General features: G+C 39.0%; 1 protein-coding gene across 3 annotated transcripts; it reads right to left on the bottom strand.

The window, feature by feature from the left end:
- Positions 1-1299: 1299 nt before the first annotated feature.
- On the bottom strand, positions 1300-21845 carry LOC124379944 (myocardial zonula adherens protein). Of its 3 annotated transcripts, XR_006924550.1 has the most exons (15): positions 21360-21845; positions 18297-18383; positions 14025-14117; positions 11152-11295; positions 8652-8744; positions 7328-7441; positions 6954-7106; positions 6306-6431; positions 5313-5441; positions 5075-5166; positions 4874-4979; positions 3938-4021; positions 2780-2886; positions 2300-2686; positions 1300-2267 (listed from the first exon to the last, which is right to left on the bottom strand). XR_006924550.1 is itself a non-coding variant. In XM_046840591.1 (14 exons), the coding sequence occupies exons 1-14, from the start codon at positions 21423-21425 to the stop codon at positions 2365-2367; spliced, it is 1671 nt and encodes a 556-aa protein (XP_046696547.1). In that variant the 5' UTR covers positions 21426-21845; the 3' UTR covers positions 1300-2364. The 3 variants fall into 3 exon arrangements, 2 of the variants coding, with proteins under 2 accessions (XP_046696547.1, XP_046696546.1); XM_046840591.1 differs by having other exon boundaries at positions 1300-2686; positions 2780-2841; XM_046840590.1 differs by having other exon boundaries at positions 1300-2686.
- Between the last annotated feature and the right edge of the window lie 469 nt (positions 21846-22314).

Raw genomic sequence — 22314 nt, forward strand, 5'->3', positions numbered from 1 at the left:
TATTTTTTTTAGGATTTTTATTCATTTTGTACGTGTTTTGGATTTTTTTTAAGGAGACAAAAATATTTGGAAAGCTGGTTGATATTAGATTGGATCGCTAGTATGCATTGAGCGCTATTGAGCGCGAAGTGGCGCTGTAGAGGCATTACAGCGTCATGAACTTTCTGGAAATAGTGCAACAGAACATTCTCTTCTCTTCTCTTCTCTTCTCTTCTCTTCTTCTCTTCTCTTCTCTTCTCTCTTCTTCTCTGTCTGTCTGTCTTTCTTTATTTCTTTCTGTCTGTCTGTGTGTCTATATTTTTCTTTCTTTCTTTCTTTCTTTCTTTCTTTCTTTCTTTCTTTCTTTCTTAATTTGTTTGATCTATCTATCTATCTATCTATCTATCTATCTATCTATCTATCTATCTATCTATCTATCTATCTATCATCATATTTTTAAATATTAATGTTTTGTAAAACATTATTCGTCAAACAAACTTTTAAGAAAACAAACCTCATTCACGTATAAAGAATAAACTGTCACATAACGTTTCTACATTTCTTTTCCTTTATAGGTTTTTCTGAAGGAATGAAAGAATGTTGATGTTTTTCCACTTGAAACTGTTTCTTCTTCGGCTGATCGATTCCCAGATGTTCCACTGATTTCACAGAATTCTGACACACTGTACATTTCCATTTACTCTTATAATCACCTCCACTTTTCTGGGAAGATGTTCTACTAGATTGGTGGAGATTTTGTGCTCATTCAGCCACCATGGTGTTAGTAAAGACCTTGAGTGACCTTCACTCAAGATCTTCCACTCCAGCCCATGTAAAGCGTATCTCCATAGAGCCGACTTTGTGCACAGTTGAATTCTCATGCTGAGTAAAGTTTGGGTCTCAGAGGGTCTCCGAGTTCAGAGAGAAAATTTGATGCTACTGTGTACATAGACGTCTTATACAATTGTGTGCCCCCAACTTTGAGTTGATGAAGTTGATGAAGAAGCTCGTACGGCTGGAAAAGCTGGGTGTCCCAATACTTTTGGCAACATATTGTAGTTAAAATTGACAGTAAATAAATATTAAATCTCAGGTAGTTTTAATATCGATCATAAAGTCAGAGGGGGTTCAAGCCCCTGTATCACCAAGCTGCCACTCTTGGGGCCCTTGAGCAAGGCCCCTAACCCTCTGTGCTCCAGGGGTGCTGTATCGTGAGCGACCGTACGCTCTGACCCCGGCTTCTGAACAAGCTGGGATAAGAGAAAGAATTTCACTGTGCTGTAACGTACACGTGACAAATAAAAAGCACCTTTAATGAAATCTGGAGAAGAACTGCTTTAATATTACATCAAGTGTGAACAACTTAAATACCGTTACACAAAATGAGAGCGAGGTGAGAAATGAACTGTTTCTGCGAGACGAGACGAGACGAGCTAAATAAACAATATACACTTTTAAGCTCATAGAATTTTTTCAACTACTTACACCGTCGTTTTGTAAACAAAGTGAAAAGTGCATCAGTATCTACATATATACAGTGTAAAGACTGTCAAAAGTATGGAAACTTTGATGTTGTATTGAAACACATGGATGTTCCTCTGAATAGCAGTGGTTAAGGCTTTAGGTTACTGATCAGAAGGCTGGTGGTTCATGCTCCGGGTATTGCCAAGCTGCTGCTCTTGGGGCCCTTGAGGAAGGCCCTTAACACTTTGTGCTCTGGGGATGCTGTATCATGGTCGAACCTGCGCTCTTACTTCATCATCATCAAAGGGGATATGCACAGAAGAACTTCACTGTTCTGTAATGTGCATATGACAAATATAAATCAGGAGTCTGAACGTGACGGTTTTTGTCTCTAACAGAAGAACTCATGTAAGATAGAGAACAGGTGAGAAGATGTGATCAGACTCCCTCACCCCCACAATCACACCTGGAGGTGGAAGTCTAATGGTTTGGGGTTGTTCAAGAGCAGGGAGGTTTGGAGACTTATTCCAGGAGGTGAAAGAAATCCTGAACCAACATGACTCCCATTCCATACTTCAACTCACACTGCCATCTGGACTGCATACGTCTGAGCTCTGTAAGCGTTATTAAGAGAGCAAACAGACGTCTGGATTGATATCTATCATGCAATGACCTGCTCAGTCGCCGTGTCTAAATCCTATTGAACTGCTTTGGGATGAACTGGATCACAAGATCAGGAAGAAATCTCCAACTAGTAAAGAACAATGAAAGGAACATGCATGTGTCTCCTAATTGGACTTTGGACAGGCACTATATATATATATATATATATATATATATATATATATATATATATTTAAATACAAAATGAATAAGAATAAAACATCAATACTTTTCCCATTTTCAATCATTACACGAAGCTCAGTCTGAGTTTAGTTTGGATGAGATCTCCATCAGCCTCATGAATGGCGTGTAGATTCTGGGACGATCACTTCTAAAGGAGGACAGTTCTGTATTTGGGGAGGTAGGTGCCGGCGCTGTTTGTGTTTCGTGATTGTTCCTTGGAGCTGGTGCTACGTTTTCTGAAGGACTCGTCGCAGGTTCATGGGTTTCCAGAGTTTCCTGTGAGCGCATCGAGAGCATACTGCTGTACTGCAAAGGTGTGTATCGGAGCAAACTCTGGCTCAGCCGGCTCGGATGTCTTAGGCCAGCCGGACCTTCGTACGGCTGAGGATCGGGGTGACTGCGGAAAAAAAAAAGGAAAGCAGAAGATGATGCTTATGAAGATGCAGCGGCCTTGAAATTTAAATAGAGCATCCTGATCCCGGTTGATTACCTAACGAGAATGTTGCAGCCGACGCCGATCTCTTTTGTGAGGGGTTTGTTTTCAGTAGCTTTCTGTACAGACATAAAATACTTCAGCTTGTCTTCTAACTCATTATTCTGGGAGAAGAAGCAAAAGCACAGCACACAGTCAGACCGGAAGAGAGAAAAGAAAAGTCCAAGTCATCAGAAACAATCAGAGGTCAACCAGACATGCTCGGAGAGATCCTGACATGCTCAGAAAATCCAAGCCGTCCATGCTGATTCAGCAATGTGCAGTTTTGCTGTGAAGTTGGCTTGAAGCCTGTATGTGGTGACATCATTTATTTGCTTATAATTATGGAAAGTAAAGAAGTAAATGTTATTTGTTATTGTGCTGAAGATGCTTTTCTCGCATATGTGTGTTTTACTGAAAAGTGTTTCCATTTGGGGAGACTTTTATTTTAACTTCGCTACATTTCCAAGTCAAATATTTGACTTTTAACTCAACTACAGTTTGAAATCAGTCGTTCCTTTTTATTTATGAGGATTAAAACTTTTCACATCAACTGAGTTAAGTTCATCTAAGGGCGAAAACGTTTGTACTTTTTACTCAAGTGAAAGTTTAAATGGGACGCTTTTACTTTTACTGGAGTCAATGGTTGGTGTACTTCATCCACCACTGGTGTTTGGTGGTCATGTGACTTTGGGAATAGTGATTATAAGGAGGATGTGCATATATGTTTGTAAAACAGGAGGGAGCTGAAAATCGAGTAAACATCGGTTTAAAAGTGTCGTAAATTGCAACATGCTCCGATATGCAAATTCGGTGGAACAGGAAGTGGTTGAGAAGTTACACCTCAGTGGCACTTCAGTAGCAGATTTGCCTATTCATAAAAACGAGTAATTCTTCTAAAGTACAAAAATGTAGGCACATTTTATTATTTATTATAAAGAATCAATTTTCCACACTAATGTGTTTGTTCCGAAAATTTTCCGAACTTCACAGCAAAAAAAAAAAAAAGACCTCTTTGCCATGCTTGTGCAAGAATGAAATATTGTGAAATAACAGCGAATGCACACGCCGCCTGGCCGCCCGAATGCTGAAGAACTTCAGAATGCTTAGCCTTTCTGTGCGTAGTGCGTGCGAAAGGCGTTCCTAACCACAGCTCGCAAGCTTTTCCTCTTTTACCTCACACTCCACAATCGCCAGCCTGTCCAGCAACTCGGAAATGTACGCGTCCTTCCGTGCCACTTCAGCTCGCAGCTTAGTCACCTGAACAGACAGGATAGAGTCGATCATAATCCCATTCAGAGACACAAAGCTATGAAATAATGTAATGTCTGACTTACGGCTAAGGAATGATCCAGTCTAAACAAGTTCAAAGGTTAAGTTTTTCCTCAAAGCCCAGACGTCGTTCAGTTCACTGGCAATGCTGAAGTTCAAGTTCACATCATTTCTACTCCTGAGCTGCAGCATGTCGTAGAACTGAACGATGAATTTCTTATAATAATTGTACAGATGCTGTAGGGACACTATATAAACAAGAGCATTGGGACACCTGACTTTTCCATCCATATGTGGAATTTTTCCCTCACTTGAGACCTGTTGAACCTCAAACCCGTTCCATCATCACAATGCCCCAGTGCACAAAGCCAAATCCATGAACATATGGGTCAGAGTGGAAGATCTCCTGCTATAGAGCTTGGACCCTCAACCTTACTGAACACCTATAGGATGAATTCAAATGCTGACTGCTTCCATATCCTAAAAATCCATGAAATTGTTGAGCAACTCAACTCTCTTTGCATTTAAGTGCATTTTGAGTTTCTCCGCATGACATCTGAGATCATCACGCTCATCAGGGAAAAACTTACTCACATACTTTACCTCAGGAATTCTTACCTCACCTCACCTACATCACTATACTGGCTGAATACACACAAATCTCCACATGCAAACTCCAAAATCTTGTGAAACAACATCTTCCCAGAAGATTGAAGGTTGATTATGATTGCGGAAAAATGTGGAATATGGAATGGGATATTCACAAACCTTTGTCTAGTGCACTTACAGAGCAGTAATAACAACGAGGACGTCGTTCTGAGGTACAGCGTGAGATCTTACCTCCTCTATCATGCCCTTGACCTTTCTTTGCTGGCAGAACACCATGTCATTCAAGTGCTTTATTCTGTCTTTCAGCTCGGATGCCTCCTTCTGTAGCTGCTCCGCCCTGACACACACAACACACTCTTATCATGCTGAACTATTGTATTTGAATAATTAAAGCGAGCACAAACCAGAGAACATTTGGTCTATAATTCTTACTTTTTAGCTCCAGCTGAGTCCAGCTGATCTTCACCCATGCTGCGCAATCGCTTCTCACATTCACAGAGTTTTTCTGTCAAGTGTGCCTTTTCCTGCAAAAAAACAAAAAAGCATAATTTCTCGTTTAGCGATGTTCCCCTTTGAGTGAGAGTGTGTGTGTGTGTGTGTGTGTGTGTGTGTGTGTGTGTGTATGTGTGTGTGTGTGTGTGTGTGTGTGTGTTTTTTAATACAGCCTTACATGAGCCATGCAATCAAGCAGACGCTCCACCTCACTGATCCTCTGGTCCCTCTCAGCTATTTTAGCCTCAGCAAGCCTCATGTTCGTCTCAGCCTCGTCCAGTCGCCTCATGTACTCCTCCAGCTGGGCCTGGGATTTATCAGAGCACATCAACATTCACGTGTTTCGTTCTATCTGTGTCGGTTTTTAGCATTCCACAAGGAAATTTGCTTTATCAGTGCTACCAGGAGGAACGACTGTTGTTCAGTTATTTTCAGTGAGTCGTCAGCAGCGGTGGACAGTAAGGCAGTGAATGTAGAGACTTTAAATTTACAGTCAAATATCTTTACTCTTTCACTACATTTTGTGAAATTTCTCTTTATTTATGTGGATAAAAAAACGGTCAAACACGCAGCGATCCACCAATCAGGATCGAGCGCTCGCTCTGTTTAGAACTTGGCGCTCAGTGTATCTACTGATCACCAACAGTTCAGCATCAGGAGAACATTTAGAGAGGGATAAATGATGAAGAAACTCCAGACTCGACACACGTGACCTCATTTACACCATTTTTTTTTAAAGTAGAAGGTTTTGGGTTCATGATCATTGTAATAGAAATCAATCAGTGTTTGAGTGTTTGACTTAAATACATTTAAAGACAAAATACTTTTGCACTTTTACTCAAGTGAAAGTTTAAATGGACACTTTTACTGGAGTCACATTTGACTAAATGGATCTCTACTTTAACTACATGGTTTGTGTAATTTCTTCATCACTGGTCATCAGGAATATATTTAATCACACACTGGAATACTGAAATCATGTGACACCTGGATGAGTTTGTGTGTATGTGTGCGTTTGCACATCACATCAGCAGCCTAAATATCTGAGCAACTCAAGAAGCTGGATTTGGACTGTAATTAATATTTATAACTTTCAAGTCTGGTTTTCTTTTAAGGTTTCTGAGGGAGATTTTCTTTGCTATGGTCATCACTGGCTCAGTTTTTTCTGTACCTGCAGAGCTGTAATTTCCTGTCTGTGTTTCCTCTGCTGTTCCTGCAGCTGCTGGTCATACTGCCGCTGGAGTTTAGCATTCATATCCTTCAAAATCTTGACATTCTCCTCCTGAGAGGACTCCATCTACACACACACACACACACACACACACACACACACACACACATAAACACAAAAATATCTATGCATTGAACAACCCATGAAAACATTTGAATCTTCTTTGAAGATGTACACTGTGTGGTCAAAAGTATTGGGACACCCAACTTTCCAGCTATATGTGGTTCTTCTCCAAACTGTTACCTCAAATTTGAAGGCACAGCATTGTATCTCTGTCTGCTTTACATTGATTGGAGTAAAAGATCTGCACCCCAAGCATTCTCACCTCACCTCCATCAGAACCTGACTTTACTAACACCCTTGTGTTTCTATATGAAATCTTAAAAATCTCCACATAATCTAGTGGAACATCTTCCCGGAAGAGTGGAGCTTATTATGAGCGCAAATGAGGACTTAATGTGGATGTTCAATAAGAAGGGCATGTCAATCTTATGGTCAGGTGTCCACAAACCTTTGTCCTTATAGTGTATGTTTTGTGTGTGTGTGTGTGTGTGTGTGTGTGTGTGTGTGTGTGTGTGCCCACAGTACCTGTTCTTTCAGCATGCGGTTTTCAGCATGTGCAGCAGCCAGCTGTCTCTCCCTCTCTCTCAGCTTCTCCTCAGTCTTCTCGAAGGAAGTGCGCAGCGCCCTCATCTCCTCCCTGTTCCCCACACGGCCCTGACAGCTCTCCAGCAGCGACTTCTACACCGAGCAACACACCAAACACAACTCAACAAAAAGGACAATGGGTGTTATGGAGTTTGGCTGTGCACATTTCTGTGCAACGAGGATGCTCACGTTTGGCATTTGTGTGAAATCCTGAGTACTAACAGATTATCTAGTTACACCTTTTTTGTCCCCACATGCTCATTTTTGATCTTCATTTCAATCCCAGGAGTTGATGCGAGTGCTTGATTGCATACCTGCAGGTCGATGTTGGCTGATATGAGCGAGCTGTTCATCTGATCGAAACTGTCCAGCGCCGCTTTCTTCGTTCTAACTTCTGCTTCCAGGTAACTATTATGAGAGCTCGCCATCTGTAACACACACACACACACACACACACACACACACACACACACACACACACACAGTGTAATGTCTTTAACCTGAAACACACTTGCAGACATGCAGGCGGTTGTTTTTAAAAGAGGCAGATGTAAAGGTTGTTCGATCGGGTTGAATTTGTGTTAATTAGCGAAACACAACACGCAATTGAACACTCTAACACACACTTGTGCTAAATAAATGTCCATCAGCGAACATTTGATTCAATAATTTGTGACCGATATTCTCTATGTAGATCGATTTCTCGTCGCTAAACAGTTTCTCGAGCGTGTTCTCTCAGCGGCGCTGCTGCTACGTGAATACGACGCATCACAACACTACGGAGACGGAGGCGTGTCCTGAGAGTCACATAGAATACAGATTAACATGGTAGAGGTAGAGCTGTAACTTCCTGCAGACACAACAGGAGAAGAACATCTGGTTTACTACAAAGGCTTTTTTGTGAAGGCACATCCTATTTTTATATTTTTTATATCGTATCGCATCAGTAGCTGCTTCGTATGTATCTTCAATGTATTCCAGTACGGTAAAAAAAAAATTATTTTTTGGCTAAAATATATTTTAAATATATGTTGTATGCTGTGATGCTCAATAAAATACATTTCCAACCTTACAGTAGAATGAGGATGGAGATCAAAGTATCTATAAGAAATATATATTTTATAATATATATTATAAAAAAAAAAAATATATATATATATATATATATATATATATATATATATATATATATATATATATATATATATATATATATATATAAATACATTTAATGTTCCTTGCTTGATTTGTGAAATGTGTTACTGTATATGTACATGTTATAGACATAAAATTGTAGGTGGGTCGAGAGGTTGTGGCTCATTGGACCTCGGATCGGAAGGTCACAAGTTCAAATCCCACCACCACCAATCTGACACTGCTGGGCCCCTAAGCAAGGCCCCTAACCTTCCCCTGCTCAGTCGTGAGTGGTTCTGAATAAGGGCGTCCGCCAAATGCCGTAAATGTAAATAAAATAAAGATTTGTTTCATGTGAATGTATTTTCTTGGATTGAAATATATGAATATATGAATTTTCAAATGATTAAAAAAAATATTTTCGCAAAACATACAAAAAAACGTAAAAATGTCGCGTAATGATAAAAAGAAAACCGAATGATTGACGATGTTTTATATTCTTACCTTTAAATCTTGTGAGAGTTTTTGCATTGATTGTTGCATCCCTCCAAACTGACCGTACATCCGTTCTCGGACCTTCTCCAAGGAATCCCGCACCTGCAAGCGAAACAGTTCGGACACGATTTTAATCAGAATCGGTTTTATTTGCCATTTACTGTACTTTGTTCCCAATAGGGCAGACTATAGTGTCAAAAGTATTGGGACACCTGTAATATTCACCCGTGTGTGTTTTTTTTTTTTTTATATACAAACTGTTACCACAAATATATAGGCAGAGAATTGTATAGGACGTTTTGGAAGCTGGAGAATGACATTTTTACTACGGTTGAACTAGGAGATGCAAAACTGTTCCAGCATGACAATGGCCCTGTGCCCCCCCAACTCTAAATGGGTTAGAGTGAAAGATCTCCTGCTATAGAGCTCTGACCTCGACTCTACTGAACAATGAATTTAAACGCTGAATTTCTAACGCCCTTGTGTTTCTGAATGAGCACAAATCTCCACAAAATCTACTGGAACATCTTTCCAGAAGAGTGGAGCTCATTATGAAAGCAAATGGAGATTAAATGTGGAATGGGATGTTCAAAATGAAGCACATAGCAATCTTATGGCCAGGTGTCCACCAATTCTCATCGAACGCTCATCACAAACATCACAGCACACTTACCATCCTCATAAGCAAATATTTCACCCAGTATACAAATATTACACCTTAAACCGAAACGTATCTGCAGTGACTTTTTCCATTATGGTGAAGGGAGAAATAGCAGATGATGCACTTCAGAAAGAAATAAAAAAGTGTGATCTTTTAGAATTAATATCAATAGCATACTATATATAATATATTGTAATGATTGTATTAAATATTCATGCAAAGTGATGGAGAGTGTGTTAGAGAAGTGAAGAAAAGAGTGCAGGCAGGGTGGAGTGGGTGGAGAAGAATGATAGCAGGAGTGATTTGTGATAGAAGAGTATCTGTGAGAGTGAAAGGGAAAATGTATAGGACTGTGGTGAGACCTGAGATGTTGTATGGTTTAGAGACAGTGGCACTGAGTAAAAGACAGGAGGTGGAGCTGGAGGTAGCAGAGCTGAAGATGTTGAGATGGTTGTTGGGAGTGACGACGATGGACAGGATTAGAAATGAGTTTATTAGAGGGACAGCGCATGTAGGACGTTTTGGAGACAAGGTGAGGGAGGTGTAATTGAGATGGTTTGGACATGTGCAGAGGAGGGACATGGGGTATATCAGTAGGAGAATGCTGAGGATGGAGACACCAGGAAGGAGAAAAAGAGGAAGACCAAGGAGGAGGTTTATGGATGTGGTGAGGGAAGACATGCAGGTAGTTGGTGTGAAAGAGGCAGATGTAGAGGACAGGGGGGTATGGAGACGGATGATCCGCTGTGGTGACCCCTAATGGGAGAAACCGAAAGAAGAAGAAGGCGGTGGCACTAGCACACCTCAGTGTAACTTTAATATAAACACTTTAGACACCCATCCCTTTCTCTTATTCTTGTATATATTGTGTATATATACAGTACAGACCAAAAGTTTGGACACACCTTCTCATTCAAAGAGTTTTCTTTATTTTCATGACTATGAAAATTGTAGATTCACACTGAAGGCATCAAAACTATGAATTAACACATGTGGAATTATATATGGAATTATATACATAACAAAAAAGTGTGAAACAACTGAAAAATATGTCATATTGTAGGTTCTTCAAAGTAGCCACCTTTTGCTTAGATTACTGCTTTGCACACTCTTGGCATTCTCTTGATGCCTACTTTGAAGAACCTACAATATGACATATTTTCATAGTCATGAAAATAAAGAAAACTCTTTGAATGAGAAGGTGTGTCCAAACTTTTGGTCTGTACTATATATATAATAGACTTTATATTTTTATTTTTTTAGATTTTACAATATATTTTTTTTATTTCTATTTACATGTTGGAACTTATTCAAAATCATTACACTACATATCTCAACCCTAAACATGTTTAAATGTATATGTGACAAATGAAATTTGATTCAAATGAATTACATTAATAATAATAATAATAATAATAATAATAATAATAATAATAATAATAATAATATTAATTATTATATATATAGTATCAAATGTTTCTAAAAATACCCTTTTACAAGATGTAGATGTATGTAAATGTCGAATTTCTGGAGTTTTAGGAGATTTTCAGAAGAATGAGTCTGAATTCAATGGATTTTCTGACAATATAAGACATGCATACAGGATATCAGCTCTGGATCTTCAAGACCAGGCCTGAGTATGTAGCATCACTGAGGGCTACATTATGATGTCACTTCCTTTCAGCACTCAGCATCCAAGACACAATAAAGGGGTGGAGTTTGATTGACTATACAAGGTCCCTCAAACATGTCTTATAAAAAGGGGACACTGTTGGACACTAGTACTCTTTTCCCCCACGTCTCCTCGCATGTTCATGTTTCCTTCTCTCCGGATCTGTCAGCACTCACCTCTCTGATGTACCTCATCTCATCTCTGAAGTCACTGGCAGGCCGCTCATGAGCCATCACTTCCTGATGCACCACGCCGTACACCCGGAGTCCCGGTAGCGTCTCTCGCTCGGCAACATCACCATTGCTCACACTGTAAGAGTGCTGAGGAAGACAACATCATGGGGGGGTCAGATTTCCATCTGTGTGTATATGTGTGTGTGTGTGTGTGTGTGTGTGTGTGTGTGTGTGTGTGTGTGTGTGTGTGTGTGTGTGTGTGGTTAATAAAACTGGAGAAGGTGACTATTTTATATCACGTGAGGACATCATGTGTGTAAATAAGCGTGTGTCCTTGTGCACAGTCTCATAACACCTGTGTAAATATACAGAACTGTGTAGTTTGGCACCGTGAGAAGTAGAAAGCACCAGGACGCGCATGCTCGGGCCTTTTGTTTTTCTGCACAGTGTTGCTGAGTGGTCAGATATGGGATTTGGTGAACAAGCAATGACAAAAAATCCTAACTGATGGTGTAGTGTTTCAGCAATACGTCTATAGTGTCAAGCATTCTGCATCATCGCTGCTGTCTCTCTCGCTCTCAATATAAATCCTTCCTCACATGCCAATGTAGTTTTATATCATTATATATATATATATATATATATATATATATATATATATATATATATATATATATATATATATATAGAGAGAGAGAGAGAGAGAGAGAGAGAGAGAGAGAGAGAGAGAGAGAGTTTGATGAGGGCCAAATTGTGACATCTGCAGCTCTTGTGGGATGTTCCTGGTCTGCAGTGGTCAGTATCTATCAAAAATGCACCAAGGAAGGAACAGTGGTAAACCCGGTGACAGGGTTGTGGCTTGCCATTTCACATTAAGTTCCTATTGCACTTATAAGAGGTTTTACTTTTCTGGGAAGATGTTTCAGTAGATTTTGTGGAGATTTGTGCTCATTCAGAAACACACAGGGTTGTTAGTAAAGTCAGGTGCTGATGTGGGTGATGTGAAGAGGCCTGGGGTGCAGTCAGTGTTTACATTCAATGTTCAATAGGGTTGAGGTCAGATCTTTATAGCAGGAGATCTCCACCAACTACTCCAACTTATGGAAACTATATCTTCAGGGATATTGTCACGCTGGTCTCATGGTTCAAGTGAAGGGACAATTGAATGCTATAGCATCCAAAGACGTCCTGTACAATTATGGGGCTCCAACTGGTTATTCTCATACTGTGAATAACCACGAATGGCATCTTTAGGAAACTCATCAACATTATATTAAAGCGTAATTAAAAATCTATGGCATTTAAAAATGGAAAATCTAATAATAGTGTCTGTGGAAAAGGACTGATATGAAAAGATTATTCTATCGTCTGTCTGTCTGTCTGTCTGTCTGTCTGTCTGTCTGTCTGTCTGTCTGTCTGTCTATCTATCTATCTATCTATCTATCTATCTATCTATCTATCTATCTATCTATCTATCTATCTATCTATCTATCTATCTATCTATCTATCTATCTATCTATCTATCTATCTATCTAACCTGCAAATTGGAAAAATAAATGCCAGGAAATGCAGAGTAAAAAAAGCACCATGTGTTATTCCATACATAATGCATGAAGGATTCATCTAACACTGCTTCAAACAAAGCCAATTCTTGGAATACACCTGTTGATGTGGGTTGGAAACACATCAATAGAAAACACATGAATAGGGAGTGTGGAGATTCCAGAGACGGGCTGCGAGAACATTTTGATCTTATCATTAGTTGCAGTACAGAGACTGCGTTTGGATGCAACAAATTCGGTAAAAAAAATCAAAAATAAAAATCGGACAAGAATTAGACAGTGAATGACCGGAAGAAGAGACCAAATGTGACATTTTTGTCTCAAACTAGTGTTATATAGAGAACAGGAGAGAAGATGTGATCAGAATGCCTCACCCACACAGACATGGAGGTGGACGCTTATTGGTTTGGTGTTGTTTTGGAACAGCGGTAGTTGGAGACTTATTCTGGAAAGTGAAAGGAATCCAACATGGCTCCCATTCCATACTTCAATTCCGTCTGGACCGTGGCCCATCGGAACCAAAATCACCATAAAACAATGAAACGTACGTCCAAGCTCTGTGAGTTGTCTGGGGTTTTAGTTGGAATGGCCTTCTCAGCCACCACACCTAAATCCTATTGAACTGCTCTGAGATGAACTGGATCACCAGAAAGAAATTTCCAACTAGTGAGGAACACATTTGAGAATTTTTACAAGTATTTCAGCTGAATGTTTGGAGAATCAAACTGTCTCTATGCCAAGAGTGTGAAACGCTGTAATTCATGCCAAGGGAGGATTTTCACTGGAAATAAAGTAAAACATCTGGACATTTATAGATTAGTTTGGTCAAAGTAAATCTTCAAAATATTACATGACCCAGTTTGTTGCGTAGAAACCAAAGAAACATGCACGTGTCTCTCAAAACTTTACACTTTGCACTTTCCTGGTGTGTTGCACAAATTAAATGACGAATTCGGTGATAATATCAATGATCTGACTCGCAATTTCATTCATCATCACCCACTAGCTTTAAAGCATGTTTACTAGCGTTGGGATTCTGGATGCCAAATAATGATCCACTCACTCCTCATGGTCCAAGAAAACATGTTCAACTTCGATTTCTATTGTTCCTCTGGTTTGTTTCCATAACCAACAACGAGGCAATCACATGACTGATGTGTGGACTATAAGCCTTATGATTCAACAGTAAAGACTGTGAAAACTAACATCTGTGTTTAAAGACAACATAATCAGGGTCATATATTGTTTCATGTTCATATCTATACACGTGTGTCTATAACAGTGTAATTATGCTGCCGTCTCTGGCATCCGTACCTTCTCCTCAACAGGTGATTCTCGTCCTGGAGGTCTTTCTCTCTGCATGAGCCCATTCTTTTTCATCCAGGTGCCGTTGACCATCTTCCCATCCTACAACACAACACACATCAGAGCTCAATATTTGTGTCTACAGATCAATCATCAGTACACCAGCTTCATGAAGATATGATTTACATGGGTTGTAGTGGAAAAATCCTGCTATAGAGCTCCCCGGTCTCCTCACCTCCCCTACATCACATGTACCCGCCTTTTTTTATAACTATCTTGCATTTCTGAATGAGCACAAATTCCACAAAATCATCTTGTGAAGGTTAATATAACAGTAAATAAAAACTAAATGTGAAATGTGATGTCCAAATAAGCACATATTGTATCATATGTTAAGGTGTCCATATACTTTTATTCACATAGTGTGCATATATACATACAATATTACACTATAGATGTCATTCATTTAATTATTTGTTTAGAAGGCACTCGAAATGGTTCAACCTTCGTACCATTATCGTGCGCCATCCTTTTACTGAGACATGTCAAGTAGCTTGAGAATGTATCAGCCGTCCTTAAGGTCCATTTAGAAGAAGGTCAAATGGGTTAATATCGAGTTTTCTTTTTCTGCAAAGCGCAATATTTATATTCACAGGTTTTGATTTAGAGGCCGTGTCTCTCCATCTAATCAAGTCCAGACGTTTCCTCGCAGTCCGGAAGTAGTATTCCCTTTTCCCTGATGAGCACATACTTTATCACTGATGCAATTAGATTCACAAAGCAGCTGCGCCTTTTTCAGTTTTACTTCCTACGCAGTGCAAAATAAGCATCATTCCGTTCAAACCTCTTACAGCCGATCTACAGCATCTATATACAAAGTCCTAGATGTGAATGAAACCCTTTACATAGTGATCTGAACACCACAAGACACGAGAACAACGATGCCTTTCACAACCCCTGATCCCAGATATATCGGTCAGGAGATACGACACAAAGGGCGGGTTCAGAAGAAACAAATACGAATGGCGTGAGGAATTTCGGAGGGAGAGGCACCAGTCAAATAAAGTGAGCCAGCTTCAAAGACCCAATAGCATTCGATACTGCGGCCATGCTCTGTCTTTTTGCTGAATCAGTCAAGCACAGAGATATGTTTCCTTAGACGGTTTCCATTAGATGTTTGATCTTTGGAGTCTTCATAGACGACTTTCTGAATTCTGCACACCCTGGATGTAACTTCAGACAGGCAGATAAGGTACGGCCTCCACGGTCTTTTCACAGGAAAACTGTTGTGTTGTCAGCTAGTTAATATCCTGAAACCATCCTAACTAACATCAAATAAAATAAAATATCAAACAAATTAAAACATTTCAAATCCTTTTTCTCCACTTCCTTTTAAATGCTGTATTATTCTAACATTTAATATATATAGTTGTATTATAGACAAAGCTTCACTCCTGAAACTTATACTTCGTAGCTGCCACTGCCAAAGCTGTTCTCAGGTAGCGTGTACTCACAGAGCATTAAATTACTCAGCCTATCCTATCTTATTACAGGATGGACCCCTATCAATTTAGTATTGTTACGCCGTTAACAAAATAGCTTCAACATCGACATATAATTCCGGTGACACGTTCAGATTCTCAGCGGGCTAGTTCTACTCGTTCTTTTCTTCTACGTCATTGTCTTTTGTCTCTTTTTTTTCCCCTCCTGGCCAAACTCGGTGCGTCACTGACGGTTGTTAATTATGTAAAACTCAGTCATGACTACCAGCTGTGACACACATGTTCAGCAGATAAAAAAACGACAACCATAGCCTTAGCCTAACCATTAGACTTTACACTATATTCATTAGATGGTAAGTATTTTGTTCATCACAGTATTTTGCTCATCAAGCTAGAGAAGATGCCTACAGATGTGCTGAAGAAATTCTGTATAATCCTGCATCAAAGACATTGAGAAGGAAGATGAGAGTTTTGAAAAGCCAATACAGACTATTTTTCCACACACTTTGTGGACAATCAACAGCTGGCTGACAAGATGAACATGTTCTATTGTTCCCATGCAGTGGTGGATGAAGTACACACATAATGTAATAGAGTTAAAGTAGAGATAAACTCAGTAAAATGTGACTCCAGCAAAAGTAAAAGTGTCCATTTAAACTTTCACTTGAGTAAAAGTACAAAAGGTTTTGCCTTCAAATGTATTTAAGTATCCAAAGTGCTATGATTTATTATAACTATAATGTTCATATCATTTTTATCACAAGACTCTTTAATTAATCACCTCAGTTTATGTGTAAAGACTCGAATGTGACTCTCAGCACACTGATCTATTAATAGAATGATATTAATGACTCAAACACTGATTGATTTCTATTACAATCATCATGAACCCAAAACAACGACTTAAAAAAAAAAATCATGTAAATGAGGTCACGTGTGTTGTGGTGAGTTCGAGTCTGGAGTTTCGTCATCATTTATTCCTTTCTAAATGTTCTGCTTGATGTTGTACTGGCGCTGAACTGTAGGTTGCTGATCAGTAGATACGCCAAGCGCCAATCAAAACACGTGTAAAACAGAGCGTGCGCTCGACCCTGATTGGAGGATTGATGCGTGTTTGACCGGTTACGTTTTTATCCTCATAAATAAAAAGGAACAACTGATTTTGCTAAATGAGATTGAGAAAAAAAGTCAAATATTTGACTTTTGAATATGAATCTGAAGAACATTATTGGCTTCCACCCTAGTTTCTTATCCAGCTAAGTGGTCAGTGGAGGTAGTATTCAAAATAGATTATAACCTCTTACACCTCAGCCATTCATGGAACCTCTACAAGGATTGTATTTGTGGACCTCAGTTCAGCACGAATTACCAGCTTCCAGAAGACAGCTGGTGAGGTTTCAGAAATCTAAATTCAGCACCTGTATAATCAATAATGTTGTTTTCCAGGAATGTGTGCTCTTCCCATGGCTCTTCTTTCTCTATACAATATATGAAAACTACTGATGTTTGCAAATGGCACTATAGTCATCGGCTTCATCCAGGATGATGACAGAGACGAGACGAGGTCAAACAGTCGGCTGTCTGGTGCAGTCCAAAAAACCTTTATGTAGCTAAAAGTTTCAGTCTCAGCCACACCACTGCAGGTTTTATCCACGGTGCACCATAATAGCAATAGGTATCAGAAACAGCCTGCGTTGCGATGTGAAATCATATCAGTCCAAGGTACAGAGAAGACAGAACACGCAGAACAGAGTGTCATGGACAGAGACACTGTTATCATCGGTATGCGTGTAAATGGAACACATTGTTTCAACCACATCACCGACCCCCGTTCCCTACAGAAAATAATGTGGAATAGAGGCATGAGACATGAGACTCTCTCAGCACACACAGGAGGACGCCGTGGTCTGCTTTGCAGTAATGCACAGCCGTTGCGGAATCATCCATCAAGCACCGCTTACAATTTCTTCAGGAAATGTTAAAGGGATTGCTGACAATTTTATTCATTTAAATGTGGTATCTATTTTCAGTATGATAGTGATCTTCCTACCATTTCTATTTCAGAATTTCTGCACATCATCAGACAATTATGCAATTGTTTTAGTAAAGGATCGATCAAAATATAGAGCTATTAGGTTTAGAAGTAATATATATTCATGTTGCATGTTGAAGAATAGAATAGAATAGAATAGAATAGAATAGAATAGAATAGAATTTGTGAAGAATAAAATGAAATAGAATAGAATAAAATTTGTGAAGCAAAAAATAGAATAAAATAGAATTTGTGAAAAATAGAATAGAAATTGTAAAGAATAGAATAAAATAGAATTAATTAGAGTTTGTGAAGAATATAATAAAATAAAATTAACCATAGAATAGAATAGAACAAAAATTTTAAAGAACAGAAATAAAATAGAATAGAATAGAATTTGTGAAGAATAGAATAGAATATGATGGAATAAAATAGAATAGAATTTTTTTGAAAAATGAAATAGAATAGAAATTGTAAAGAATAGAATAAAATAGAATAGAATAGAATTTGTGAAGAATAGAATAGAATAGAATAGAACACATACTACTATACTGTACATACTGTACATACAGGTAGTATATTTCTGCATTATTATTCATACAATGAATAATATGTGAACAAAGTAGAAAAAATAAACCGAATAGAATAGAATAAAATAGAATCAGTTTTGAGAATCTTCTTCAAAAAGTGTAAAGCAGGAAAGGGGTTTTCTGTTTTTAGCAGAAGATAAAAAAAAAAAAAACTTACTGAGCGTTGAGAATTCTTTGTCTTCTCATTCTGTGTAGTGGGAAGGTCCTCAGATCGCAGGGTCAATCTAAGACGCCTGATTCCTCTCTATGGTCACACACACACACACACACACACACACACACACACACACACACACACACACACACACAAGCAGGGTAATCGAAGGTCAGTAAAAAGAGCATCACAAACATTAGTCATTTTATCGGTCTAGTGAACGTTTTCATTTTCGGTGGATGTTATCGCAGAGTTTTATCTACAGCATTTCAGTGAAACTATGACCTCATTCATACCTGCTACATTATATGAATATTTCTGTGTGTTATTGAAAGTTCAGATGAAGATTTCTTATCATTTTGCTGATTTATGGATTGTGCGCTCAGATAAAATGAAAAAGCGATAGTTTGTTTAGATACGAGTTCACAAGATTGGTCTGATTCCAGTGTAAGCCTTCATTCCTACCCCCTGCTCGTCTCTGTTTGGAAACCTCATTGTTTGCTTGCGTAAGCAGAGTTTAAAAAATGTGAACAGTAATTGTTTAATATTTATTGAATATTTAGTTTTGGAGACCGATTACAGGACAAATAGAAAGACATCACAAAAACAGCTCAATGGTTCTGGTGTTTAGGGAAACTATACAGGAATGAAGTCATGCTATTGTTTGCGTGTCTAAGATGCTTTGTCAAAGAGGAAGGAAGGAAGGGCCCATGGCGAAACTGAGCCAAAACAAGACTAGTACTAATGAGGACAGTAAATACAAGGTGAACAAGAAACGCGACTCTGTAAGCCCTAAAGCTCCAGAGTGCTTTAGTTAATTCTATATATTCGAAATCCTTGTATTACCAAAAGTAGTCATTACTTTGAACACAATAATGATTACTGCACTTTTGTTTGCGATTATCCTTACTAGCGATATAAACAGCCTCTAACTACCACACCCTAGCTTACGGTCCAAACAAATTACACCCCATGCAAATGCTGCAAATGTGCATACAAGAGCGAAATATAAACAACAATGTTCTTTCGTTCCAAAAATAGTGCCTCTGAAACACTGATGCCAAAAGTGTTAGCACATGACATCGTGTTTGGAAGCCACATAATGACCTCATTTTATTGGGAAAAGCGATATGTTTCCAATTAATTACACGATCCATTTGTTTTTATTCGCTTAATGAAACAATAGGGAAGTAAGTAGTGCACTTGCTTTCCGTTTTATTAGGAACACCTGCTCATTTCATGAGGTTTTCTGTTCGTAGCAAACATCAGAATGAAGGAACAAAAAAGTCTGATCTTTGTAACTTTATTCGTCATGCTGTTGCTTCTGTCACCAGATGGTCTGCTTTGAGTATTTTCAAAAACATTAAATGGGGTTTGAAAAAAACCAAACATTTCTATTGGTTGACAAAATGTGTTGGTTAAAGAGGTCTGAGAAACAAAAATTCTAACTCAAATAATCACTCTTTCCAACCGTGTTGAACAGAAAAGCATCTCAGCATGCAAAAACCACTAAACCATACGATGGACCAGCTACAACAGCAGAAGACCACATCAAGTTCCACTCCTGCCAGCCAAGAACAAAAATCTAAAGCTATCATGAGGTCAGAAGTAGTGAAACTTTGGCAGATAAGCCAATAATAAGTGTAAGTTTGTCCCTGATGAACGAGCTGGTGGCTACTGTGGTGGAGGAAAAACCTCCTGAGATGGCATAAGGAAGAAACCTTGAGAGGAACCAGATACTGATACTGGAGATACTGATCTTGCTTTTGTTTTTTGCACGTCTGTGTAAACTCTAGAAACTCTAGAAACTGTTTGATGTGAAAATCCCAGCAGTTTCAATAATACATGCCAAACCGATCAAAGTCACGAAGATCACATCCTTTTCTTTTTTCTTATGTCAACCTTAACCAAAACTCTTGCTACTCTAAGTCCTACTCTTCCAGGATTTTATGCACCATATGTGCGGGAACTGATTCAGCGATTTGCAGCGTCAGCATAAAAATGACTGATGTGATGCATCGATTTAAAAAAGTGTGCACTGGATACAAGTTGGCATTTCGATATAAACAGATTTATTTATTTCGATAGAATTATCAGTAGATGCGCTGTACTTTTATTATTTAAAAAGAGACCAATCATTTGTGATCAATATTTCATATGTAGATCGATTTCTCCTCGCTAAACTGTTTACGCAAATATGACGCATCACAACACTACGGAGACCGAGACCGAGGCGTGTCCTGGGAGTCATAGAATACAGATTAACATGGCAGAGGTAGAGCTGGTTAGAATCAACTTTTTTTTCTTTTCGCATTACAAAGCCGTGTGTGTAAAAGAGGCCATGTGTTAGAAGTCAAGAGACACTAAAGTTAATTGATAATTTGCTGTCTGTCTGAACCAAAGAAATAAAAGTGAACTATTTGTGCCATACTGAATTTTTTCTATTGCCTCATATTTTATTGAATTGCATTGTTTTGAAGCGAAATTGGGTTACACTTCATCGTAATATGGGTGAAATGTAACCTAATCGCATAGGTGGCTGCTTCATATGTATCTTTAATGTATCATATCATTGGGTATGTATCACTATGAAGAAGCAGAAAACCATATATATATATGGGTGTGTGTGTGTATATATATATATATATATATATATATATATATATATATATATATATATATATATATATATATATGAGCAGTCACTGGATGATGACTTTTATGGAGATGAACTGAATGTCCATGTGTAGATAAGCCGTGAGAAAGAACCCTCTGAATGACAATTCAATGGCAGGCGCTGATAAAATAAACATGACAGGGCTCTGGCAGCTCTCATTACATCGCCTGCTCACTCTCTGTTCTAATCTTATCCTAGAGCCCGTTCAGGGACCAGCTCTGAGAATGATTAGTTATGGTGTGTTAAACCTTGCCTAGAGTGTAAAAGATGGACATGAAGCCAAAAAAGGGAAGAAGCAGCAGACAAACAATCAAATCAACAAATCAACAACTCAACAGTGGAGTGAAAATGAGAAAAGTGAGTGTGGATGTGTCTCAGTTGGCTCTTACCTCACTCCTCTGGTCCGCAGTGGACGTGGTAGTGAACGAGGATCCTGGCGTGCTTTTTCGCAGCATGTCTCTGTATTACTGTACCACTTTCACACCACAGCAAACACTATCACACACACACACACACACACACACACACACTCAATGCTGCCACCTGCTCCTACCGCTTTGGGCCACTCAGCAACTTTTGTGAAAAGAGGCAGGATGGAAAAAAAAAAAGTTTCCCTTGAGCAACAGGCCTGTGCTGGAATTCCTTCCTCTGGATGGTAAGCAGCAAGAGAAAAAAGGGGCCAGTATTCCAGAGTGCAAAGGACAGAGGGAAAAACATCTACAGCATATGGGGAAAGAGTCCAAAGTGTGTTACACACACAAAAGCATGCACAACACACACACACCCACATGCATACACAGCCAGGCTCCTCCTAACTAGAGAGAAAGGCCATTAGTGAGAGTGTGTGTGTGTGTGTGTGTGTGTGTGTGTGTGTGTGTGTGTGTGTGTGTGTGTGTGTGTGTGTGATACAGCTATGTTGGCTGTGTCTCCGGTGTGACCTGTCCTTCTACATTTCTCATGCACTTTGGTCTCCGCCCACCTGCCTGTAACTCAGGAATTGCTGTCTGCTTTTACTGCCTCATGGGTGTAGCAGAAACACACCAACACACACCCAAAGGGTTGTAGTCTGGGGAGGTGTTAATCATCCTTCCAATACTGAAACCAAATCCTTCACCTGGGTGAGAGGTGGAAAGCTATGAAATATTCACACCACAGAGTAGACAGCGTGGCTGTGGCTTGATTAAACATCAGTCAAAACCTTTTCATCAATGTTTTCATGATTAATACCTTTCATGAAGATTTCACATGGAGAGCACAGAATAGTCCAAATGCAGAAAATGTCCTCCCCCCAAAAACATCCATTCTGTTAAACTTAGCTTTTTGTCATGACAATGGAACATACCA

Source organism: Silurus meridionalis, chromosome 26, assembly GCF_014805685.1.
Source record: "Silurus meridionalis isolate SWU-2019-XX chromosome 26, ASM1480568v1, whole genome shotgun sequence".
NCBI lineage: Eukaryota > Metazoa > Chordata > Actinopteri > Siluriformes > Siluridae > Silurus > Silurus meridionalis.

Excerpts from the sequence above, each read along its gene's own strand:
- LOC124379944 (XM_046840590.1), bottom strand. The coding sequence starts at position 21,425 with ATGCTGCGAAAAAGCACGCCAGGATCCTCGTTCACTACCACGTCCACT. Across the intron at positions 18,384-21,359 it reads CTGCGGACCAGAGGAGTGAG|AGAGGAATCAGGCGTCTTAG; the intron begins GTAAGAGCCAAC and ends GTGTGACCATAG. Across the intron at positions 8,745-11,151 it reads AGATGAGGTACATCAGAGAG|GTGCGGGATTCCTTGGAGAA; the intron begins GTGAGTGCTGAC and ends TTTCGCTTGCAG.